This window comes from Mesoplodon densirostris, chromosome 7 (assembly GCF_025265405.1).
Source record: "Mesoplodon densirostris isolate mMesDen1 chromosome 7, mMesDen1 primary haplotype, whole genome shotgun sequence".
Classification (NCBI taxonomy): domain Eukaryota; kingdom Metazoa; phylum Chordata; class Mammalia; order Artiodactyla; family Ziphiidae; genus Mesoplodon; species Mesoplodon densirostris.
In genome coordinates, this window is record NC_082667.1 from 38,678,835 (window position 1) to 38,705,499 (window position 26,665).

General features: G+C 40.5%; 1 protein-coding gene across 1 annotated transcript in view; it reads left to right on the forward strand.

Annotated features, from left to right (window-relative positions):
- MAML2 (mastermind like transcriptional coactivator 2) overlaps positions 1-24,809 on the forward strand; it is a 372,894-nt gene extending 348,085 nt beyond the window's left edge. The window contains exons 3-5 of the mRNA XM_060104458.1: positions 9,581-9,784; positions 15,545-15,656; positions 21,056-24,809. Of these exons, the coding sequence (XP_059960441.1) occupies positions 9,581-9,784; positions 15,545-15,656; positions 21,056-22,074 (1,335 nt within the window). The 3' untranslated portion in view covers positions 22,075-24,809. The remainder of the gene's footprint in view (positions 1-9,580; positions 9,785-15,544; positions 15,657-21,055) is intronic.
- The last annotated feature ends 1,856 nt before the right edge of the window (positions 24,810-26,665 follow it).

The following is a 26,665-nucleotide window of genomic DNA, read 5'->3' on the forward strand; positions in this document are numbered from 1 at the left end:
GTGCTCAATACACATTTGCTGCATGGACAGATGGGTTGACCCAGATTTACAGTAGGAAGCTTTTTCTCCCGAACTCTTCCTGTCTCAACTGAGAGACAATAGAGGATGGTGATTGAGAACTGGAGTTCTGGAGTCAGACAGGCCTGACTTCAAATCTTCCTCAACTACTTACAGCTAAGTGATCTCTCTGAGGCAGGTTTCTCATCTGCAAAATTAGGATGAAAATAATAGTCCTTGCTCATTGTCTCATTGTTCTGTTAGGAGGATGAAATGATATTAATCACATAAAGTGCTAAGCCCAATGACTGGCCTCTAACAAACCTCAGTGCATGGTCATTTTCGGATTATTTTGTATCCCTTTTCCTCGTGGCAGTTGGTGAGCTCTGTAGCCCCAGGGATTATTAAAGCAAGACCACGTTTCCTGCATCCCCAGGCTTTGAACTGGTGGCTTTTTTTTTTTTTTTTGTAGTTCAGCAGGTAACTAAAGAAAGAGAAGACAAGTCCACAAGTGGAGTACCTACTATTTACTGTTCATCAGGCATCATGGGAGTTGCTTTATCTTTTTTTTCTTTGCGTTACGCGGGCCTCTCACTGTTGTGGCCTCTCCCATTGTGGAGCACAGGCTCCAGACACGCAGGCTCAGCGGCCATGGTTCACGGGCCTAGCTGCTCCGCGGCATGTGGGATCTTCTCGGACCGGGGCACGAACCCGTGTCCCCTGCATCGGCAGGTGGACTCTCAACCACTGCAACACCAGGGAAGCCCCTGCTTTATCTTTTTAATGTCTTGTAACCTCACACAGTCCAGCTGGGAATGCAAGTTGGATTTTATTGCTCCCAGTGTTTCTCAAAGAGCATTCCCTGGAGCAATGAGCATTAGAATCACCTGAGTAGGCACCAGATCTGTGGCCTCAGAATTTCTGGAGCAAGGCCCACCTGGGTATCTGCTTCCTAGATGAGTATAATCAAAGTGGGGGGATCTTTCATTTAACACTTGTATCATTTAATCTAAAACTTGATTCTGTATTTTCTTGTATTTTACATGTAAGCATGTCATTTCTTCCTTAATTAGATGATAAATTCTCCAAAATGAGGACTACGTTTTCTAGTTTTCTTGTAACCCCAACAGTGCACAGCTCAATCCTAAACACACCATTGGGAATTAGTGAAAACACCTGGCTGGATTTAGCTTTCTGCCCTGGAGGGTGCTGACCTGTCAATGCCTAAACATTGGTAGAGACCTCAAGTTAGAATGGCAATTCACAATTACCCAATATTATTTAACACACAGTTGTGAGTCTTTGACCAATACTTTCTTATTGTCAGTTGGTGTTCTTTTACTGATTAATGCACTGATTCCCAACTTACTGACCAGGGAGGAAAATTAACAAGTCTCTGAAAGGTGAAGTCCCTAACAAGTTTCAGTGTTTGTGAAACAGAAACTCACAGGTCTTCCTACCTTATCACAGAAAGCTAGGCCCCTTCTGTCCAAAATGGTTATTCAACTTTTAAACACGTGAATTGAAATGATTTTCATTGCAGGATCAGCAATGATATGGGCTAACTTTAGGGAAAAGGAAGAACTTGTTACTTTATGATATGTTTGTTCCTGAGCAATTGAGAGGTTTGCCATATGTTTTTTTGTTTTTTTTTTCTATTTTTTTTATTAGTTTCTGCTTTATAACAAAGTGAATCAGTCATACATATACATCTGTTCCCACATCCCCTCCCTCATGCATCTCCCTCCCTCCCACCCTCCCCATCCCTCCCCTCCAGGCAGTCACAAAGCACCGAGCTGATCTCCCTGTGCTCTGCGGCTGCTTCCCCCTATCTATCTACCCTACGTTTGGTAGTGTATATATGTCCATGCCTCTCTTTCGCTTTCTCACAGCTTACCCTTCCCCCTCCCCATATCCTCAAGTCCATTCTCAAGTAGGTCTGTGTCTTTATTCCCGTTTTACCCCTAGGTTCTTCATGACATTTTTTTTTCTTATATTCCATATATATGTGTTAGCATACGGTATTTGTCTTTCTCTTTCTGACTTACTTCACTCTGTATGACAGACTCTAGGTCTATCCACCTCATTACAAATAGCTCAGTTTCGTTTCTTTTTATGGCTGAGTAATATTCCATTGTATATATGTGCCACATCTTCTTTATCCATTCATCCGATGATGGACACTTAGGTTGTTTCCAGCTCCGGACTATTGTGAATAGAGCTGCAATGAACATTTTGGTACATGTCTCTTTTTGAATTATGGTTTTCTCAGGGTATATGCCTAGTAGTGGGATTGCTGGATCATATGGTAGTTCTATTTTTAGTTTTTTAAGGAACCTCCATACTGTTCTCCATAGTGGCTGTACCAATTCACATTCCCACCAGCAGTGCAAGAGTGTTCCCTTTTCTCCACACCCTCTCCAGCATTTATTGTTTCTAGATTTCTTGATGATGGCCATTCTGACTGGTGTGAGATGATATCTCATTGTAGTTTTGATTTGCATTTCTCTAATGATTAATGATGTTGAGCATTCTTTCATGTGTTTGTTGGCAGTCTGTATATCTTCTTTGGAGAAATGCCTATTTAAGTCTTCTGCCCATTTTTGGATTGGGTTGTTTGTTTTTTTGCTATTGAGCTGCATGAGCTGTTTATAAATTTTGGAGATTAATCCTTTGTCAGTTGCTTCATTTGCAAATATTTTCTCCCATTCTGAGGGTTGTCTTTTGGTCTTGTTTATGGTTTCCTTTGCTGTGCAAAAGCTTTGAAGTTTCATTAGGTCCCATTTGTTTATCTTTGTTTTTATTTCCATTTCTCTAGGAGGTGGGTCCAAAAGGATCTTGCTGTGATTTATGTCATAGAGTGTTCTGCCTATGTTTTCCTCTAAGAGTTTGATAGTTTCTGGCCTTACATTTAGGTCTTTAATCCATTTTGAGCTTATTTTTGTGTATGGTGTTAGGGAATGATCTAATCTCATACTTTTACATGTCCCTGTCCAGTTTTCCCAGCACCACTTATTGAAGAGGCTGTCCTTTCTCCACTGTACATTCCTGCCTCCTTTATCAAAGATAAGTTGGCCATATGTGCGTGGGTTTATCTCTGGGCTTTCTATCCTGATCCACTGATCTATCTTTCTGTTTTTATGCCAGTACCACACTGTCTTAATTACTGTAGCTTTGTAGTATAGTCTGAAGTCAGGGAGCCTGATTCCTCCAGCTCCTTTTTTCGTTCTCAAGATTGCTTTGGCTATTCGGGGTCTTTTGTTTTTCCAAACAAATTTTGAAATTTTTTGTTCTAGTTCTGTGAAAAATGCCAGTGGTAGTTTGATAGGGATTGCATTGAATCTGTAGCTTGCTTTGGGTAGTAGAGTCATTTTCACAATATTGATTCTTCCAATCCAGAAGCATGGTATATCTCTCCATCTGTTTGTATCATCTTTAATTTCTTTCATCAGTGTCTTATAATTTTCTGCATACAGGTCTTTTGTCTCCTTAGGTAGGTTTATTCCTAGATATTTTATTCTTTTTGTTGCAATGGTAAATGGGAGTGTTTTCTTGATTTCATTTTCAGATTTTTCATCATTAGTGTACAGGAATGCCAGAGATTTCTGTACATTAATTTTGTAACCTGCTACTTTACCAAATTCATTGATTAGCTCTAGTAGTTTTTCGGTAGCATCTTTAGGATTCTCTATGTATAGTATCATGTCATCTGCAAACAATGACAGCTTTACTTCTTCTTTTCCGATTTGGATTCCTTTTATTTCCTTTTCTTCTCTGATTGCTGTGGCTAAAACTTCCAAAACTAGGTTGAATAAGAGTGGTGAGAGTGGGCAGCCTTGTCTTGTTCCTGATCTTAGTGGAAATGGTTTCAGTTTTTCACCATTGAGGACAATGTTGGCTGTGGGTTTGTCATATATGGCCTTTATTATGTTGAGGAAAGATCCCTCTATGCCTACTTTCTGCAGGGTTTTTATCATAAATGGGTGTTGAATTTTGTCGAAAGCTTTCTCTGCATCTATTGAGATGATCATATGGTTTTTCTCCTTCAACTTGTTAATATGGTGTATCACATTGATTGATTTGCGTATATTGAAGAATCCTTGCATTCCTGGAATAAACCCCACTTGATCATGGTGTATGATCCTTTTAATGTGCTGTTGGATTCTGTTTGCTAGTATTTTGTTGAGGATTTTTGCATCTATGTTCATCAGTGATATTGGCCTGTAGTTTTCTTTCTTTGTGACATCCTTGCCTGGTTTTGGTATCAAGGTGATGGTGGCCTCGTAGAATGAGTTTGGGAGTGTTCCTTCCTCTGAAATTGTTTGGAAGAGTTTGAGAAGGATGGGTGTTAGCTCTTCTCTAAATGTTTGATAGAATTCGCCTGTGAAGCCATCTGGTCCTGGGCTTTTGTTTGATGGAAGATTTTTAATCACAGTTTCAATTTCAGTGCTTGTGATTGGTCTATTCATATTTTCTATTTCTTCCTGAGTCAGTCTTGGCAGGTTGTGCATTTCTAAGAATTTGTCCATTTCTTCCAGGTTGTCCATTTTATTGGCATAGAGTTGCTTGTAGTAATCTCTCATGATCTTTTGTATTTCTGCAGTGTCAGTTGTTACTTCTCCTTTTTCATTTCTAATTCTATTGATTTGAGTCTTCTCCCTTCTTTTCTTGATGAGTCTGGCTAATGGTTTGTCAATTTTGTTTATCTTCTCAAAGAACCAGCTTTTAGTTTGGTTGATCTTTACTATCGTTTCCTTCATTTCTTTTTCATTTATTTCTGATCTGATCTTTATGATTTCTTTCCTTCTGCTAGCTTTGGGGGTTTTTTGTTCTTCTTTCTCTAATTGCTTTAGGTGCAGGGTCAGGTTGTTTACTCGAAATGTTTCCTGTTTCTTAAGGTGGGATTGTATTGCTATAAACTTCCCCCTTAGAACTGCTTTTGCTGCATGCCATAGGTTTTGGGTTGTCGTGTCTCCATTGTCATTTGTTTCTAGGTATTTTTTAATTTTCTCTTTGATTTCTTCAGTGATCACTTCGTTATTGAGTAGTGTATTGTTTAGCCTCCATGTGTTTGATTTTTTACAGATCTTTTCCTGTAATTGATGTCTAGTCTCATAGCATTTTGGTCGGAAAAGATACTTGATACAATTTCAATTTTCTTAAATTTACCAAGGCTTGATTTGTGACCCAAGATATGATCTATCCTGGAGAATGTTCCATGAGCACTTGAGAAAAATGTGTATTCTGTTGTTTTTGGATGAAATGTCCTATAAATATCAACTAAGTCCATCTTGTTTAATGTATCATTTAAAGCCTGTGTTTCCTTATTTATTTTCATTTTGGACGATCTGTCCATTGGTGAAAGTGGGGTGTTAAAGTCCCCTACTATGATTGTGTTACTGTCGATTTCCCCTTTTATGGCTGTTAGTATTTGCCTTATGTATTGAGGTGCTCCTATGTTGGGTGCATAAATATTTACAATTGTTATATCTTCTTCTTGGATCGATCCCTTGATCATTATGTAGTGTCCTTCTTTGTCTCTTCTAATAGTCTTTATTTTAAAGTCTATTTTGTCTGATATAAGAATTGCTACTCCAGCTTTCTTTTGATTTCCATTTGCATGGAATATCTTTTTCCATCCCCTTACTTTCAATCTGTATGTGTCTTTAGGTCTGAAGTGGGTCTCTTGTAGACAGCATATATATGGGTCTTGTTTTTGTATCCATTCAGCCACTCTGTGTCTTTTGGTGGGAGCATTTAGTCCATTTACATTTAAGGTAATTATTGATATGTATGTTCCTATTCCCATTTCCTTAATTGCTTCGGGTTCGTTATTGTAGGTATATTCCTTCTGTTGTGTTTCTTGCCTAGAGAAGTTCCTTTAGCATTTGTTGTAAAGCTGGTTTGGTGGTGCTGAACTCTCTCAGCTTTTGCTTGTCTGTAAACGTTTTCATTTCTCCATCAAGTCTGAATGAGATCCTTGCTGGGTAGAGTAATGTTGGCTGCAGGTCTCTCTCCTTCATCACTTTAATTATGTCCTTCCACTCCCTTCTGGCTTGTAGAGTTTCTGCTGAGAGATCAGCTGTTAACCTGATGGGGATTCCCTTGTGTGTTATTTGTTGTTTTTGCCTTGCTGCTTTTAATATGATTTCTTTGTGTTTAATTTTTGACAGTTTGATTAATATGTGTCTTGGTGTATTTCTCCTTGGATTTATTCTGTACGGGACTCTCTGTGCCTCCTGGACTTGATTAACTATTTCCTTTCCCATATTGGGGAAGTTTTCAACTATAATCTCTTCAAATATTTTCTCAGTCCCTTTCTTTTTCTCTTCTTCTTCTGGAACCCCTATAATTCGAATGTTGGTGCGTTTAATGTTGTCCCAGAGGTCTCTGAGACTGTCCTCTGTTCTTTTCATTCTTTTTTCTTTATTTTGCTCTGCATCAGTTATTTCCACTATTTTATCTTCCACCTCACTTATCCGTTCTTCTGCCTCGGTTATTCTGCTATTGATCCCATCTAGAGTATTTTTTATTTCATGTATTGTGTTTTTAATCGATGCTTGATTCATCTTTAGTTCTTCTAGGTCCTTGTTAACTGTTTCTTGCATTTTGTCTATTCTATTTCCAAGATTTTGGATCATCTTTACCATCATTATTCTGAATTCTTTTTCAGGTAGACTGCCTATTACCTCTTCATTTGTTAGGTCTGGTAGGTTTTTATCTTGCTCCTTCACCTGCTGTGTGTTTTTCTGTCTTCTCATTTTGCTTATGTTACTGTGTTTGGGGTCTCCTTTTTGCAGGCTGCAGATTCGTAGTTCCCGTTGTTTTTCGTGTCTGACCCCAGTGGCTAAGGTTGTTTCAGTAGGTTGTGTAGGCTTCCTGGTGGGGGGGACTAATGCCTGTGTTCTGGTGGTTGAGGCTCGATCTTGTCTTTCTGGTGGACAGGTCCACGTCTGGTGGTGTGTTTTGGGGTGCCTATGGCCTTATTATGTTTTTAGGTAGCTTCTCTGCTAATGGGTGGGGTTGTGTTCCTGCCTTGCTAGTTGCTTGGCATAGGGTGACCAGCACTGTAGCTTGCTGGTCGTTGACTGAAGCTGGGTGCTGGTGTTGGGATGGAGATCTCTGGGAGATTTTCGCTGTTTGATATTATGTGGAGCTGGGAGGTCTCTTGTGGACCCGTGTCCTGAAGTTGGCTCTCCCACTTCAGAGGCACAGCACTGCCTTCTGGCTGCAGCACCAAGAGCCTTTCATCCACCCGGCTCAGAATAACAGGGAGAAAAAGCAGAAAGAAAGAATTAGTAGAAGAAAGAAAGAGAGAGGGAAAGAAAGGAAGAAGGGAAGAAAGGAAGGAAGAAAGAAAGAAAGGAGGGAGGGAGTGAGGAAGGATGGAAAGAAGGAAAGAAAGGAGGGAGGGAGGGAGCAATGAAAGCAAAAGGAAGAGTGAATGGAAGAAGGGAGGGAGGGAGGGAGGAAGGAAAGAAAGAAAGAAAGACAGGAGGGAGGGAGGGAGGAAGGAAAGAAAAGGAAAGTGGAAAGAAGAAGGGTGGGAGGGAGGGAGGAAAGAAAAAGAAAGAAGGAAAGGAAGAGCGGAGGGAGGAAGGGAAGGTAGGAAAAAAAGAAAGAGCAGGTAAAGTAAAATAGAATAAAGTATGAAATATAGTAGCGTTATTAAAATTAGAAAGTAATTATTGAAAAAAAAAAAAAACGGACCGATAGAACCCTGGGACATATGGTGGAAGCAAAGCTATACAGAGAGAATCTTACACAGAAGATTACACATACACATTCACAAAAAGAGAGCAGGGGGAAAAATCAAATTCTTGCTCTCCAAGCCCACCTCCTCAATTTGGGATAATTCGTTGTAAAAAGAGGAAAAGGGCAAGAAGTCTGAAATCTTGCTCTCTAAGTCCACCTCCTTACTTTGGAATAATTCGTTGTAAAAAGAGGAAAAGGGGGGAAAGTCTTAAATCTTGTCCTCAAAGTCCACTTCCTCAATTTGGGATGATTCGCTGTCCATTCATGCACTCCACAGACGCAGGGCACATCAAATGGACCGTGGAGCTTTAATCCGCTGCCTCCGAGGCTGCACAGAGAGATTTCCCTGTCTCTGCTCTCACAGCTCCCGGGTCTCAGCCTTGGACCCGGCCCCGTCTCTGTGCGTAGGTCGCCGGAGGGCGTCCGTTCTTCGCTCAGACAGGACGGGTTTAAAGGAGCCGCTGATTCGGGGGCTCTGGCTCACTCAGGCAGAGGGGAGGGAGGGGCGCGCAGTGTGGGGCGGGCCTGCGGCGGCAGAGGCCGGCGTGACGTTGCAGCAGCCCGTGGCGCTCCGTGCGCTTTCTCGGGAAAGCCGTCCCCGGGTCTCGGGACACCGGCAGTGGCGGGGTGCACAGGTCCCCCGGAAGGCGGGGCGGACAGTGACCCGCGCTCGCACACAGGCCCCGCGGCTGCGGCGGCGGCGGGCGGCGGCAGGCGGCGGCGGTGGCGGGCCGCGGGGGCGGCGGCGGCGGGCCGCGGCGGCGGCGGCGGCGGCGGCGGCGGCGGCGGCGGCCCACGCCCGTCTCCGAGGTCCACGCCTTACCCGCGGCTCGCGCCTGTCTCCGGCGCTTCCCTAAGCAGCCCTTTTAATGCCCTCTCCTCGCACACCAGGAAACAAAAGTGAAAGTGAAAAAAGACTCTTGCCTCTTCAGCAACTCCAGACCCTTTCCCCGGACTCCCTCCGGGCTAGCCGTGGTGCACTAACCCCTTCAGGCTCTCTTCCTGCCGCCAGCCCCAGTCCTCTCCCTGCGCTCCGACTGAAAGCCGATACCCAAGCCTCAGCTCCCAGCCCCGCCCGCCACGGCGGCTGAGCAGACAAGCCTCTCGGGCTGGTGTGTGCCTGAGGGCACCGATCCTCTGTGCCGGAATCTCTCCGCTTTGCCCTCCACACCACTGTTGCTGTGCTCTCCTCCGCTACTCCGAAGCTTTCCCCCTCCGCCACCTGCAGTCTCCGCCCGCGAAGGGGCTTGTAGTGTGTAGAAACCTTCCCTCCTTCACGGCTCCCTCCCACTGGTGCAGGTCCTGTCCCTATCCTATTGTCTCTGTTTATTCTTTTTTTCTTTTGCCCTACCCAGGTATGTGGGGAGTTTCTTGCCTTTTAGGGGGTCTGAGGTCTTCTGTCAGCGTTCAGTAGGTGTTCTGTAGGAGTTGTTCCACGTGTAGATGAATTTCTGATGTATCTGTGGGGAGGAAGGTGATCTCCGCGTCTTACTCTTCCGCCATCTTCCTCCGGGGCCCTGCCATATGTTTTTATGGTAATTTTCTTTGACATGCCATAAATACCTTCTGGAATGCGGAGGTTCCACCATCAGAGTCACGTGGGAGCTTTTCCAGTACCCTAATGTCATTAAACCAGCTGCTTTGGTTGCTGTAATATGCAATTATTTCTTCTACATTTAAAAAGCAATTCTCTGATCTCCAACCCATTAACCACGTTTGATCTTAACAAGTTGAAAAATGTTTGGAATCTAAGCTTATGATCTTTGTGCAAGTTTTTTTTTCTTTTAATTCACAGTAGCTTTCCACCCCCTCCCCTTCTCTTTTTTAGGATCAACACTCTGTGGTAGGCCAGAACACAGGCCCCAGTCCAAGTCCCAACCCCTGCTCAAATCCAAACACTGGAAGTGGTTACATGAACTCCCAGCAATCACTGTTGAATCAGCAATTGATGGGAAAGAAACAGACTCTACAGAGGCAGATCATGGAGCAGAAACAGCAGCTTCTCCTCCAGCAGCAGATGCTGGTTGACACGGTAAAACTTTCTCCCAATTTCTACTGCACATACCTATTGGCCCAACTGAGGGAATTCATTATTTTCCATTTCTACTTACTGTGCTTGTCTCTGTGTCCACCTACGGGACAGCCACCAGGGTGTCCTGGCTGTACAATAGGCTAAATCTATACATGTAAAGTGCTGCAGGAAAAAAAAAACAAAAAACTTGATTTACCAGCTGCTGGACAGTTGGAATGCACAGGACCTGGGCTGACTAGCCCTGCCCAGCCCAGGAATGTTTAGAACCACCAACATGGGCATTGGTATCAGGCAAAGGAAACCAGTCTTCTTTCATAGCCCCAAGGGGCAGAAAATAGGGGACAAAACTTTAATCAACTCAAATCTAAATTGATTTTAGAGGTAAAAGGGTTTCAAAGCAACTTTAAAAGCCAGTGTGGAGTTTCAAAACTTAAAATTTCGCCTCCAAAATAAAGCATCTCAGAATAGTAGATTTTTTTAAGGAAACCGAAAATGTATTTCCCACTTTCACATTTAAGTGGCCTTACCTTAAAGTCAAGGTCATTATTTCCCACACATTACCCAAGCATTAACCCTACTTCACTATTTATCTGCTTGTCCCTGCTATATTCTCAAACTCATACATTCAACAACTGCTCCAAGCCCTTCCTGCCTCCTAAGACCAAAGCCTTTTCTCCAAATTTTATTCTTTCCCTTCCCTATTTGGCCAAATGAAAGAAGAAAGAGGCAGAGTTAACCGTCTCCAGGTTGACAGAGCCAAGGTACACAGAAAATAAAATTTAAAAAAAATAAATTTATACTCAAGGAGCTTTGCAGTAAGAGTCGGAAACGCAGGGTGTGATAAGCGTATCATTCATTCAGTAAATATTTACTAATTTACAATGGGACTACAGCCATAAACAAGACAACCCTGTCTTTGTCCTTAAGGAGCTTAGAGCCCTCTGGGGATGTCAAATAAATAGGCAATTGTAATACATGTGATTAAATGCTGTGATGTGGGATTACCAGAAGTGGTTTCAGAGAGGAAGTTATATATACTGAAGATCTGAAGGTGAAGTAGGAGATGGAGGGAAGAACAGTGGAGGGTCCAGCCAGAAGAACCAGCATATTCAAAGACTCAGGGACAATAAAGTCTACTACATATTACATTTGCTGAGGCATGTCACATGCACAAGGATAGGGAAGTGAAAGGCTAGGAGGCCAGAGATCAGAGACCAGAGGATAAAGCTTGCTAAATCAGAATTTATATTGTTGAAAAGCAATGGAAGGGAATTCCCTGGAGGTCCAGTGGTTAGGACTCTGCACTTCCACTGCTGGGGGCCCCAGTTCAAGCCCTCATCAGGGAACTAAGATCCCTGCAAGCTGCACAGTGTGGCCAAAAACAAAAACAAAAAAAAGAAAAGCCATGGAGAGGACTTTAAAGCATTTTAAACAAGGAAGCACTAGATTCAGATTTGATTTGCATTATAATAAAGGTATAAACATAGCGAGGGAAAATGTAATGGAGGGAAAGATAAAATCCAGCCTGGAGAGATTGAGGATAGTCTCCCAGAAGAGATAAAATTTGACTTTGACTTTGAAGGACTGTAGGATTCTGATGGATAGAGTGGTCCACCATTCTAGGTGGAGAGTGGGCCAGAGACCGAAAGTTATAGCCTGGGTGTGTACTTGTTGGTTAGTTTGAGATTGTATGATGAAATATTTAATGCATAGTGAAAAGTACAAATCATAACAATCCTTTATGTTTCTTAAGGAATGACAAATGGAATTAAGTTTGGAATCCAGAGCATGTGAGAAGAAATAGTGAGAAATAAACTTATTTGATCTTGAACAAGGAATAGTGAGAAATAAACTTATAGGTGACCTTGAATGTTGCCCTAAGTTGTAGGGGAACCACTGACTGGATTGCTAAGTGACACAACTAATTTCTACTATAAGTCATAGTTTTGAAATCTCCACTCCTCCTACCCACTCCCTCCCTTTTTATGATCTTCATAAACAAAATAGCTAAGAAACAAGGGCAGTAGAAGAGAAAAACATACAATCTAAGATTGGCTTACTGGGTACACTTCCATCATTCCCATCAACACTACTAATTTGTTGACTTGTAACAGGCAGAGGTTGAATTTCTGAATTTTCAGCTCTCCTTAAAAGGCGAGGAAACATTCCATGAGTGTCCTATCCTGGCACTATCCTAACTCCCATGGAGTCCCATTTGAGTCACCGCTGGGACAGGTGCAAAGGGCAGTAGCTAAGCTGTGAGAGATGAATGAGAATGAGGCTGCTGTTTTTGTGATTTTTATAAACAATTCACATTTCTTTTTGTTTGGCGGACATTGAGGGTGCCTGTGCTTTTTAGCATATCCAGGAAGAAACAGTCTTTGATGCCACTTTACATTAGCATATGTTTTGTAGTCATTTGCAGTCAGTTGGCAAGGCCACATAGGCTCCTAAATTGAGACATTTTCTCATGAAAGTGTATTATCCCGTACTTTCTATTATTTTCCCACCAATGAAGCACAAAGAAGAGAGATGAGTAGTACTTGTTACAATGGGCATCATAATTACCAACATGTTTTGTGCACCTACTATGTGCCAAGCACCATGCTGCACTTTTACGGAATTAAAGGATTAATCCTTACAATAGGAGTATGAGAAAGGTCCTAGAATTATCCATATTTTACATTTTGAGATAGCGAAACTGAAGCAGAACAGATATGGGCAACAGAAGATTATTTCTATATTAGTTTTTTGGGTCCAAGATATTGGGTTATCATGAGACATTAGTTGTGAAGTTAAATTTCATGTTGCACAGAAGTAACCTCAGGGATGGCCTGTGAGTTTACACTTGCGTAGAATGGGGATGTCATTCTCTTGCAAATGGAGCAGTCTCCATTCAGTGTTGAAGTCTGGTCTTTGCTGCCCCTCAGCACAAAGTGACAGCATGGCAGTTCTTGGCCACGTGCAAGGCCATTAACTCTAACTCATTTGTGAACAAGTACTTTAAGAAACTCAAGTTTCCAGAGCTCTGTATGTTAACACTTTGAACAACCTAAATAACCCCTCAGGAGAATAAAAAGTCAATAAGTAGATTGAACGTATGTAAAAATAAATCCAGATTTGAAATCTAGTCTTTCATAGAGCAGCAAAGGCCTGATTATCACTCACACACATGCGTGAACTCTGTTTTCTACAATAGAAACACCTAATTGCATAAGAAAATATGATAGATGCTTTTGAAAAAGAGAAGATTTCAGAAAGTCCCATATTGGCATAAAAATCAAAACTGTCAGCTTGCACAATAGTTTACAGCAGGAATGGTTGCATATTGCCACATTTGGGTTCATGGAACATCTCAAGCTGTTTCTTAAACATTTAGGGTTTGGGCAAAACCAGAAAGAGTTTCACTGACCACTTTTTCCCTTAATTTGTAAACCCATATTTAAAAGAAATGTAATCCATATGCTTCTGATTCATTTACACTTAGCTCATAAAAATTGTGTTTTATATGAATTACTTGATGCCCCCATATCCCTGTGAGTCTTTCAAGTCATTTTCCTTAGAAACAAGAATTTGAATTTGGTTTGTTGTTGGTTTAAAGACACTTTTTTTCCCTTTATAGTAGATTTATGCTACTTAGAAGGTTTGGAATTTGTTGGGAAACTGAGAAATACATGGTTTAAGTGGGTTCTAAATTGGGCAGCCCACATTTGGCTTCCATCTAATTAACCCATCTGTTACAAGGTTTCTTTTCTATTTATCGACTTTTCTATAATTATATTATTCTCTGTATACCTATGCCAATTATTTTTATCTTCGAAAAAGGGGGTTGCTTTGGGGTTCATGCAAAGTTTCAGTGAAGCCATTCTAAAAACTTCCTGATCCATACTGAGAAACAAACAAAAAAAATCTCCTGATGTCCAGAACTGATACAACACTCACAGCCAGGCTATTTTGTTCTCTGTTGGACATAAACAATTTTACAGAACATGAAGCTCAGACAGGATTGCTCTGAGACCATGATAAAATGAGACAAAAGAAGGCTACTTCATAATTTTGTCTAAAACCAGACATAAACAAGGTCACTGTGCAACTCACAAAATAGGAAAAATTCTCCTCTTTTGCTAAATGAGTGACAAATAATTCTTTATTCAGTCATAGAATCAACCTCACTTTCTGACAGCTTACAACCTCGAACAAATCCTCGCTTCCTTAGACCCTCCCTAAATCACCCAGTCAAAGCCCAAATCCTATAATAGGTTCTTTCTAATACGCTCCTGCTGAGACACCCTATGGTCCCCCGTGATGTGCCTTCCTCCTCGCTCCAGTGAGTGCTAAACCCAACAGGTATGTTCCTGTAACTGAATGCAAATTCATGTGCCCCTACACACAGTGAGGCCAAACAAACCAAAATGTCAGAGTTTGGAGCACATAAAGGTTTATTGCAGGTCCAGAGAAAGGTTTATTGCAAGGAGATGGGTGGCTTGTGACCAAAAAAACCCCAAACTCCTTGAAGGGTTTCAGCAAAGGACTTTTAAAGGAAGGTGAGGGAGGGGAGTTGTTAGTTGTTGTAAACTTCTTGGTGTCGGAATCCTTTGTTTTTGCAGCTATCCATGTAGGTCAAGTCAAGATGTTCCCATAAACCTCCAACAAGACAAATGTTATTCTCTGTTCTGTAACTTTCTATCTCTATATGAATGGACTCTTAAAGGTCAGAGTCCTGAGAATAGGCTATCCTGTATATTTCAGGCTGTAGGCAACATTCTTTTATAAAAGGTTCAGAGCCAGCAGGACTAAGCACAGGAAAAGGGCCAGATCTAACATGGAGTCAAATTTGTTCTTCCCTCTACATTCCTGGTAGCCTTTGGCTGAGGCCACTGACACTATAAAAAGAACGCCCCTGTTTCCTCTGTTAGCCCCCAAACTCACCTACTCTAAAGATCTAAAGGTGGCTGATTCCAGAAGGAAGAAAAGAAGGGAGACTGGGAAATTTATGGGCTCTGAGAATGGGACACAGAGAAACGAAGCAGCAAGAGGCCCTTGCATTGTGTGGCTGGAAAGCCTAAGTTTTTGACTCAGGATTTGGTTTTGGTTCTACCACTGTGTGATCTTGGGCAAGTTACTTAACCTAAGGAAGCTTCCATTTCCTTATCTTTTAAGTGGGAATAACCATACTTACTTTCAATGGTTGTTTATGAGGGGGAAAAAATAGGTAATATGCACAGAATGCCTATATCAGTATCTGATAGGTTATCTCCTCCAATCTCAGGTTGCCAGATTTAGCAAATAAAAATATAGAATGCCTGAGTGTCCTGCACTTTATCTGGCAATCTTATTCCTACACCTTACACACTTGGTAGGACCAAAATTATATATAGGTACCAAAGTATATCAGGTGTGCTACAAAACAAAACTAGAAATCCTCATCTCAGAATTCATAGAAATTTTGTTCTCGCTGAAAGCTAATTGAAAAATAAAGAAAATGAGAGTAGTTACAAGACCCAAAACACATGTTGAATGTTAAGGAGAGGTAGAAATTACACTTTCATGCAGGAAATTGAAACTGAAAAGTTTTGTCTCTAAATAAGGTCCATGATTCACCACTATGACTGCAAATCATGAATAAAAACTAAGTAAGATCCATGATTCGCAAATATGGCTGCAAAATTTTTCTTATATTCTTACTTTTTTGAATCTATACATTTTTACAACTGAGAAAGTAACAATGCAGTTTAATATGTTTTCATTTGTGTTTTCAAGGAGAAAATTGCTCCACAAGAGCAGATAAACAGACATTTGACAAGGCCACCCCCAGATTATAAAGACCAAAGAAGAAATGTGGGCAACATGCAGCCAACAGCTCAGTATTCTGGTAAGTGTTCTTAAAAATTAATAAAAATCATAACGATGCAAAGAAGAAAACTGTTCAGTTGTTAGTATTTTCTCCTTCCCCCATCTCATACTTAATTGTAACATGTTTCTTAAACTCCTTCTCTAGCTCCCATTTAACTTTCAGATCAAGACCAAACTGGAATTTATTTTAGTCTACTCATCAGTTTTTCTTGCTTATTTTTGTTCCTTATTCACATATTTCACTGCTCTCAGGACTACTTGTGAGAGTCAAAAAAGCATAAATATTTTCTAACTGCTAGGTTCAACCATTCTCCTCCCAACAGCATATCTTGACCCAGATAGTGTAAGGTAAGCAGACATTTCTCCCTCATAGTCACATTTGTAACTTACATAGTACCCAATCTTTTCATCTCCACCTTTGGGCTCATCTCCCTAAGACAGATAGCCCTATCACCAAAAAATAATTGAAAAGCAAATTAAGTCTTTAGGAAGTCTCTCAAAAATACCAAAGGTGGGGCTTCCCTGGTGGCGCAGTGGTTGGGAGTCCGCCTGCCGATGCAGGGGACACGGGTTCGTGCCCCGATCCCGGAGGATCCCGCGTGCCGCAGAGCGGCTGGGCCCGCGAGCCATGGCCGCGGAGCCTGTGTGTCCGGAGCCTGTGCTCCGCGACGGGAGAGGCCACAGCAGTGAGAGGCCCGCGTACAGCAAAAAAAAAAAAAAAAAAAAACCAAAGGTGGATTGCATTTAAAATATAAAGCAAGAAGGTTCCCTTTTCTCCACTCCCTCTCCAGCATTTATTGTTTGTAGATTTTTTGATGATAGCCATTCTGATCGGTGTGAGGTGATACCTCATTGTATCATTGATTTGCATTTCTCTAATGATTAGTGATGTTGAGCATCCTTTCATGTGTTTGTTGGCAATCTGTATATCTTCTTTGGAGAAATGTCTATTTAGGTCTTCTACCTATTTTTGGATTGCGTTGTTTGTTTTTTGATATTGAGCTGCATGAGCTGCTTGTATATTTTGGAGATTAATCCTTTGTCAGTTGCTTCAGTTTGCAAATATTTTCTCCCATTGTGAGGGTTGTCTTTTCGTCTTGTTTATGGTTTCCCTTCCTGTGCAAAAGCTTTGAAGTTTCATTAGGTCCCATTTGTTTATTTTTGTTTTATTTCCATTTCTCTAGGAGGTGGGTCAAAAACTTGAGGACACAGGGGAGGGGGAAGGGTAAACTGGGACGAAGTGAGAGAGTGGCATTGACATATATACACTACCAAATGTAAAATAGCTAGTGGGAAGCAGCCGCATAGCACAGGGAGATCAGCTCAGTGCTTTGTGAACACCTAGAGGGGTGGGATATGGAGGGAGAGAGAGAGGGACACGCAAGAGGGAGGGGATGTGGGGATCTATGAATACGTATAGCTGATTCACTTTGTTATACGGCAGAAACTAACGCACCATTGTAAAGCAATTATACTCCAATAAAGATGTTAAAAAACAAAGAAACAAAAAAACAAACCAAAAAATAAAGCAAAACTTCCTAATGGGTATCTCAATATAGCATAAGTGGCAGACACTACCCCTAAAATCCCTCCCTTCCACTCTCTGAACTCCAAAAGAACCTCTTTTAAACATAGCCTGTGCAACCCCTGCCTTCCCCTAGTCAGCATCTATTCGAGCCTTTCTGCCCAGAACTCTCTGCAGCTTCTCATGTAAACTAAGCTTGCCCTCTATTTTCCTAAATTCTCTCTGCTTAAGGCCATAAAGGAGATTCTCTAAAGAAGGAGGGGCTGTGAATATTTCTGTTTATTAATATTTTCTGGTCCTTTTAAGTGTAGTAATCAATATGTTGTTCTCATTTATTTAAACACTTTCCAATGCACCAGATTGCCTCTTTCCACTAAAATTAGGAATGGGATATATATATTCCACTCTCTAAGATTGCTTTGCTTCAGGGCAAAAGGAGGATTCTCTGAGTCTGTCCTCAAGGAGGTTGAAAGACAATATGGGTGTTATTTGGAACATGGCTTCTTATATCATGGCCTATCAGTGGCTTTGGGGGAAGCCAAGAGCCCTCTGAAATATTATGTCAAATTCAAGGTGAATGTTTATGCTTTTCTTTTCCCATTCATATAAAAGATTCCCAAGGATAGCAGTCTAAGGCTGGTTTGGTGGCTCTACCATGTTATCAGGGATCCAGGCTCCTTTTGTCTTTCTACCCCACCTTCTTGAGCATATAGCTTCCATCCTAAGGGTTGCCTTGTGGCCACCACATCACCAGTCTTCATATCCATATTCCAGATAGAAAGGTGAAAGAGGGGAAGAGGGGAAAAGGTAAAATGGCCTCCCAAATGAGTCAGATTCCGTTTTCAAAGTAGGTTTTTTTGGACATTCATCTAGTAACTTCTTTTTTTTTAATTAATTAATTTATTTGTTAATTTTGGCTGCATTGGGGCTTCGTTGCTGCACACAGACTTTCTATAGTTGTGGTGAGCAGGGGCTACTCTTCATTGCGGTGCACAGACTTCTCCTTGCGGTGGCTTCTCCTGTTGCAGAGCATGGGCTCTAGGCACACGGGCTTCAGTAGTTGCAGCACGTGGACTCAGTAGTTGTGGCCTATGGGCTCTAGAGCACAGGCTCAGTAGTTGTGGCACACGGGCTTAGTTGCTCCACAACATGTGGGATCTTCCTGGACCAGGGATCGAACCCGTGTCCCCTGCCTTGGCAGGTGGATTCTTAACCACTGCACCACCAGGGAAGTCCATCACCTAGTAACTTCTGCCTTTAGCCAGAATTTATTCATATGGACCCCCCATCAGCAAGGATGTTTGGCAAATGTGGTTTTTCAGCTGGGCACATTGTTGCAAAATCAAGGCTCTGTTTCTAAAGAAAACAGGGAGGTTGGGTATTTGGGAGGGACCTAGAAGTCTCTTCCATAGTGCATATGGGCATTTTCCTGAGGGAGGTGACCTTAGCAACCAGCTGCTAACCCCCAGATGGGTAAGACTCACCACTCTAGAGCACTGTACTTCACGTGTCTTCTGAGAATGAAATAAACAACAAGCACAACACAAACTCTTTTATCATTTTTTATTTCAATCTCAGTACTATAATAATCACCTTGCCCAGTTGTTAATATTAAAAATGATGTATGAAAAACACCTAGAACAATTTCTACCACATATTAAGAGCTTCTAAATATTAACTGTGATTAATATTTTTTTATCTTTATGGAAATTCTCCCTATTCTAGTTGTTTAAAAATACAGCTCTCCTCATAAACCTTCTCAGGGAATATTGTTAAAATAGGGGGCACCTACAGGGAGTGATTTTTTTTAAATAAATTTATTTATTTATTTATTTTTATTTTTGGCTGCCTTGGGTGTTTGTTGCTGCACACGGGCTTTCTCTAGTTGTGGCAAGTGGGGGCTACTCTTTGTTGCGGTGTGCAGGCTTCTCATTGTGGTGGCTTCTCCTGTTGCAGAGCATGGGCTGTAGGCATGCAGGCTTCAGTATTTGTGGCACGCAGGCTCAATAGTTGTGGCTCGCGGGCTCTAGAGCACAGGCTCAGTAGCTGTAGCGTATGGGCTTAGTTGCTCCCTGGCAAGATCCCTGGGATCTTCCCGGACCAGGTAGATTCCAGCCCTCTGCAATGGCAGGTGGATTCCTAACCACTGCGCCACCAGGGAAGTCCCTAGAGGGAGTGATTTTTAAAGCCTCGAAATTTTTTCCATAGCATTTCCATAATGGAAATTCTCTTCTCATGAAACCAGATACCAAGCTGATATTGCTTAATCTCATTAGCAGCCTATGAACTCTGAGTTACTGTCCAAGTTTCTCCTATCTGACTCTGATCCCTCTTCATCAAACACTGCCCTACATAGTGAGGGCCTTGTGCTAAACCTGGAGATACAAGGAGATAAAGAGACTGTTCCTGCCTTCAAGGAGGATGTAATTTAGTGGGGACATATTTTAAAACAAATAGAAAGGCCTTCAGTCTTTCAAGGTGTGTACCAAGCTAGCTATCCTCAAGCAGTAGGGGATATGCTAGGGTTATAATTGCAACCATGCTCTCTTCTCATACTGCCATTCTGATACTCATATGTGTGTCTAGTTCTCTGTTTCTCAGTATCTCTGATTCTCTGGGCCTCCCTGCCTCTCTGCTGGGAGAGTACTTTAAAAGAGTATCTTTCTCCAAGTTATATCTTTGCCTTAATCTCTCATTCACTCATTCATTCATTCATTCATTCAATAAATATCAGTTGAATACCTACTTTGCACCATCCACTGAACTTGGAGAATATGACAGTGAACAAAACAGGCAAAAATTCTTTCTCTCATGGAACTTATCATCTAGCAGGCACTTTTATTTATCTTTCTGGAATTCCATTTTTGCCTCTCAAGATGTCTTGCCATGATGATTTTAACCTCCTCAAGCCAGGAATATTTCAATGTGTCAGTTAATCACTGTCCGATAGGTGGAACCTCCTCATTCAGCAGACTGTGATTGAGTGGTCCCACATTCAATCACTTATTTACAGGTATCAACATAACTAGCTGGCACTTTGAGGCTCCATGTATTTCCCAGTACAGAAGTTAAATGCTAAATGAAAACTTGAAAGAGCAAATGCAGCTTGAGAGAGGAGGCTGGAATATCAGGGAAAGCTTAATGAAGGAACTTGGACCTTGGCCTGAGCCTTTGAAGAAAAGATAGGGCTTGGTGAGGTAAGAAGGGCATCATATGAGAAGGAAATGGTGTGAGTGAAAGTAGTTCATGATGTGTGGATAGCAGTGCGATAATGACTAATCCTCCTAGAGCAGAGTGCTTTCTGTATGGAAATAATCACTGGAGCATGGATTACATTGAATTCCAGATGTTTGAAGAGATGGGAATTTACCTGTCTTATGGCAGCTTCTTGAGTGGGGATGCAGATGAAAACTGGACATGATTTTCAAGGCCATAGATTTGCACTGTTAATCTAGTAGCCATGTATAGGGTTCATCCACATGTTCTAATTTGGACCCAGGGGTGACCAGTAGCATGGATTTCATGACAGCTGGATAATCAAAGTTGTAGTCTTTGGTCTTGAAACAGAGTAAAGCTAATTCAAAATGGAAGGTTGACTATCACTTCCCCTCAATGATTCCAGAAGAAGAATAAAGTAAAGCCTAAAAAATAGAACCATTCTATTTCAGTCTTCTTTCTATAATGTGTAAACTCTTGACCAAGGGGTAACTTAGGGTGATACTTCCCCCAAAAAACTGTCTTATTCCTTTTATATAATATGCTATGATCATTATTTCTCTTTATTTGTTCTTACACCCAAAGGCAGTCTCAGAGCTGATAAGCTACTGTAAATCACTATAAGAGAAGAGATAACCTACTGTTATGAACTAATATAATTATCTTCTTTTTCTCAGGTGGCTCATCAACAGTGAGTTTAAACTCTAACCAGGCTTTGGCAAACCCAGTTTCAACACACACCATTTTAACTCCAAATTCCAGCCTCATGTCTACTTCTCATGGGACAAGAATGCCATCCTTATCCACAGCAGTTCAGAACATAGGGATGTATGGGAATCTGCCTTGCAATCAACCTGGAACATACAGCGTCACTTCAGGAATGAGTCAGTTGACCCAACACAGAAACCCAAGCCAATTGATAGCAAATCAAAACAACCCTCTGATGCCCCGGCCACCCACTTTAGGGCCCAGTAATAATAATAATAATGTGGCCACTTTTGGAGCTGGATCTGTTGGCAATTCGCAACAATTAAGACCAAATTTAACCCATAGTATGGCAAGCATGCCAGCACAGAGAACGTCGAATGTAATGATCACATCCAACACAACAGCACCAAACTGGGCCTCTCAAGAAGCAACAACCAAACAGCAGGAAGCACTGAAGTCTACAGGAGTCCGCTTCCCCCCAGGTACACCTACAGCCTATACTCCAAACCAGTCATTGCAACAGGTGGTAGGTAGCCAGCAATTTTCCCAGAGAGCAGTGGCTCCCCCTAATCAGTTAACACCAGCAGTGCAAATGAGACCCATGAACCAAATGAGCCAGACATTAAATGGACAAAACATGGGTCCACTCAGAAGTCTGAATCTCAGACCCAATCAGCTAAGCACACAGATTTTGCCTAATTTGAACCAGTCAGGAACAGGGTTGAGTCAGTCGAGGACAAGCATAAGCCAGCCATCATCCCTGACAGCTGGCAGTTTTCCTTCACCCAACCAAAGTTCCAGGGCTTTTCAGGGAACTGACCATGGCAATGACTTAGCTTTTGACTTTCTCAACCAACAGACTGATAACATGGGCCCTGCCCTAAACAGTGATGCTGATTTCATTGATTCTTTATTGAAGACAGAGCCTGGTAATGATGACTGGATGAAAGACATCAACCTTGATGAAATCTTGGGGAACAACTCCTAAAGAAGAAAAGGGAGACAATTCACACACTCCAAGCACTAAAAGGCAGTATTTTACAAGGACTCTGTAAAGGCCAAACTGTTGACTTTTAGTTGGACTCTATGAAGATACCTTGGCTTAAAAATGGAAAGCAGAAAGTAACTGTAGCGGTGAACATTTTGGTCCAAATGCTTGTTTTAAATCTCAAACCTGGAAGTAAAACATTGGGATCACTTTTTCCTTGTCTACGCCCCAGGACACAGTATCCAGTTTATCCAAACAGAACTGTGATGTTGATGTGTAATTAGTTGTGTAAAATAAGCTTCCCAAGCTCCTTTTCTCCCTGAAAGAAAAGTAATAGAACTTCTGGCTTGTTTAAACCCCACGTCATGCGGAGGTACTAGTTCCAAGCAACAAACAACAAATTCCTTAATTTGCTCTAACAGATATGTAAGTGTGGTTTAATCCCTCCACTCTGTCTTTTCATTTAGGTTTCCTAAAACTTCCAGGGTAGATTGAAATGTTACAGATTTGTTTGCAGTAACCAAACACTGTCCTAAGTAAACAAAAACTGGAGAACATAGAGAACACCCAGTGGACTATAGAATTTCTTCCCCAGATTCATCCCCTCACTTTTTCAGTTTTCCCACATATCCTATACTTCAAGATGCTGTGTCTAGTGATGAAACAAGAACGCAGAGATGGCCAACTTTTTTCCACAACCAATTTCCAAATCCAGTTTCTGAATATTAGATTCAGTCGTGACCTATCCTAATCATACTGAAATATTAGTGCACGTGTCTGCATCAGATTTCACTACTTAAAAGAGAAAACACCACATTGGTCATTGCTATAAAGGAGATGTATTTGACCACAAATAACTTGGGGTGTTGCTTACTGTGATGATGACTGCTGGTTAGTCCCCAAGCTGAGTGAAATTAAGCCTGGCCCTCTCTGCTTATTTTGATGACCAGAGACTGATTTGTAAGAAAAGGAAGTTTGGAGACCAAAGCTGACAGTAGAAGGTATCATGTCTTGGTTGAAGATAAGAAGCAAAAGGTCAGGACCAGGGATGGTGGGTATGGGTGTGTACAAATCTATTTCATAGGGTTTGAAGGAAAGCATAATTGAGACAAAAAATAATCTGGCCTTATTTGGACACATTATTTGGGTGAACAGCTAAATAGAATGTGATCTATTAATAGCAGTCTACTCATTCTTCTGTCCCTGATGTGATGAATCATTGCCACATGCTAGATGGGCCCTTCATATCCAGGTTTTCTCCCTCAGGGCTGAGCACTGTATCAAAGAAATAGTTCCTATTGAGTTGTGTAACAGATCAGCTGCAAAATGGAGAAAATGTGTGCTGATTTGGGATGTATGCAAAATATCTCTATCATTTTCCTCATTACAGAGGAACACAGGTTATCTTCAGCTTTTTTAGTTATACACTCTCGTATTCAATTATCAAGTGATATTTAACTGAAATCATTTAATAACTCTTTAAATACCTTTCTAAAAAGAACACATTTTGAAAGTTCTGCAAAGCCCTCTTGCAATCTTTAAAATGTCTAGAAGCACTCTCTTTTACACAATACCAACATAACTGGCCCGGAATCTTTTCTGTGCTAGGTTGTAAATATAAATAAATTACTTGTTTTGTAAACTTTTGTAAAGAATATTTTGGTAGAAATACTTAAAGCATATTCTTTGGGTTATATTTATACATATGTGAAATAAATATACTATCAAAAGGTTATATTTTATACAAAAAGTAAATTGTTACCTTTTGTATGCTAATATACAAAGTTTTGTATCATATGATGGTTTATTTTTAGCTCTTACACTTCAACCCTAGGTGGTCAAGTGGGAACTTTTGAAAACTATCAAGAGGCTTGTTAGACAAATTTATATTCTGAAACCTCAATAAGAAAGCATTCCAGGTTTCAACTCTTTCCTTTTTTTTTTTCTGCTCCCAAATTCTTTTTTAAACCCATAGTTGTGTCTTGTTTGATTATTCTGCTGTGCACATTGTATTGGTCCTTGTTGCATGTGGTCTACTGTGTGTTTTCCCATTTTATAAAACAGTGTTTCTCCATGCAAAAAAGTAAGGAAAAAGTTATGTACATATAAACACTTTTATTTTATGGCTCCTCCATGTTACTGTATATATCTGCCAGCACGTCCCAGTTACACTCCTGTGATTCAGCTTATTTTTACCCTAACATAAATAGTATGTTTTGTAGTAGCTATCAAATTTAAGAGATAAAGCAATCAAAATGTTTGGATTTTCTTCTATCTTAATGTGAATTTCATAATTAATGTCTATTTATTCAGCTATTCATTAAAATACAGGATTCTTTGGAAAAAATGGTGTAGTCTATAGTTTCTGTTTGTTGATAGCCTATTACCAAAGATGATGTAATTTTCCTGAAAGCTGAGATAATGACGATTCGATAGACATATGCAATCAAAACTTAAGGATTTACAACTTAAAAGCTATGGAATACAATCTCCCTTTTACAGAAATACCAGACTACTTAACTGTTGGCATTGTTTATCATTCTGACACATCATACACGAGATAGAAGTAATTTTCTTTTTTTTTAATTCAAAGACTAGAAAGTCATTTAAGCAAATAATTCATTCTTGGCTTTGTGTTAAGCCCAATGAAGACAAATAACTCTGCTCTAAGTGAATGCACTAATATTACTTGCATTACTGTAACTGTACCCATAACTGTAAAGATTACAACTTGTAAGACAAGTATTTTGTATCGTGTGTAATTTCATGTGTTAAAAAAATAGTTTAAAAAATTCAGAAGTGGTTCTCTCGTATGAAATCATGCTTTCAGTCACCAACAATATTGTTGCTCTATCACAGAAAGTTCTGATGGGCAAATTTATTCTCTGGGAAGCTTCTAATACTAGTGAAATGCTGATGTGACTCATTTCAATATTCTTTACTTCTCTTAGAAAGTTTGTATTAAGATCCCATATGCACAGCAACTACTAAATACTGGAGAAACACAGCCTAATTCTCAGGCACAGTGGACCTTTGCCTGGCCTGCTGTGTGGCATTTGGGCAGACCAGGCTGAGTGAACATGGGGCCAGGTAAACACAGCCTCACTGAGCATATTTACACAGTCCTTCTTGGGAGTCAAGGAGGTTGAGAGAAAGATGGGCCTTTGTAGGAGGCAAGGGAAACCATTCTATCAAATTTTCTTGCTCCACTGTTGAAATATGTTGCTGGGGTTCCATTGTCCCTTCCCCCTCTACCAAAAAAGATGTGTGACATTATCCTTTTTATTAGCATTATAATAATAAAATTTTATTAGCATTATTAATGGAGCAATAATAAAATTTATATTTTATGTAGTGCCTGTCCAATGACTCTGGAAGGTTGTAAACAAAATCAACATCAATAAAAATAACTAAAAGGCATACAAATTAAGAGAAAGAAATGTGTAATTCTAAAATTATCCAGTCAATCCTAGTATGTACCCAGGGAAGGATTCTTGAGAGTAAATGAGAGGGTAGACGTGAGTGCAAAAGAGAGAGAGGCTCAGCTTCTTCCTCCTCTGTGTTTGCAAAGGCAGTACAAACGTTGTATCTGCTATTTCCATTTTATATCTCTGTGTCTGTGTTTCCTCACTCAAAAATGAGGGCTTGGGGCTGAGATAGTCCCAACTCTAAAACTCTATGATTGATTATTTTTCCAAACAATTTTTCTAAAGCTAAGTGGAAAGTTAACCAAAGAGACTTGAAGCATCATTTTTAAAATATAAATCAGTGTTCAATCAACCTTTTGAAAATTTTCAGATTGCCAGTCAACTTTATTTAGCAAAGCACCCCTCTGCTTGAAAATTAAATCAGATGAAAATGAGATTTCATCAAAAGTAAGCCAGAACTAGTCTGTGGACTAATAGAAAGGCAATGTAGATGTAGGTGCCCACTGACTACATACAAGTCCAAGTCCTGAAGATCAAAACCTGGGATGTGATATTAAATGGTCATCTTCTTGTGAAATCATAGAATTTCATAAAGAAAATATTTGCCTAACAGGGAGAAGAAATCCCATACTTTGAGTAGCATACTCTGTTGGGTATATAATAATGAATTTTCGTCAGTTGTAAATGGCAGTGTAACGTCTTTTAAATACATTTCCTAAATTCCTATAACAGACAAAGTGCAGGTAGTGCCCTACTGTTAACTTCACTGGCAATAAAAACATTATTAAAACATTATACCATGAGAATTAAGAAATATATTGACCTTCGATTTTTAAAAGTAAATGCTGTTGTCCCTGACCTGCATGCAATAATATTAAAAGGGGGCTTTTGTTTGTTTACATAAATAGCATCTTAAGTTTGCTTTTTACCAAAATGAATCATCATTAGCTCCAGGCTTTGCATAAATATATAGAAACTTTTTACAATACTTAGAATTCTTTCAGGAAAAGGGAAGGAGAAAGAGAGAATAATATATAAAAGACTGTAAAACCATTGACGGTTTTCATAGGGTTCTTTCGGCAAAAGGGAGAGAAGGAGGAAGGAAGAAGGAAGGAAGGAAAGAGAACATATCTCAGATAGGCTTAAAGAAAGGAATCTACTGA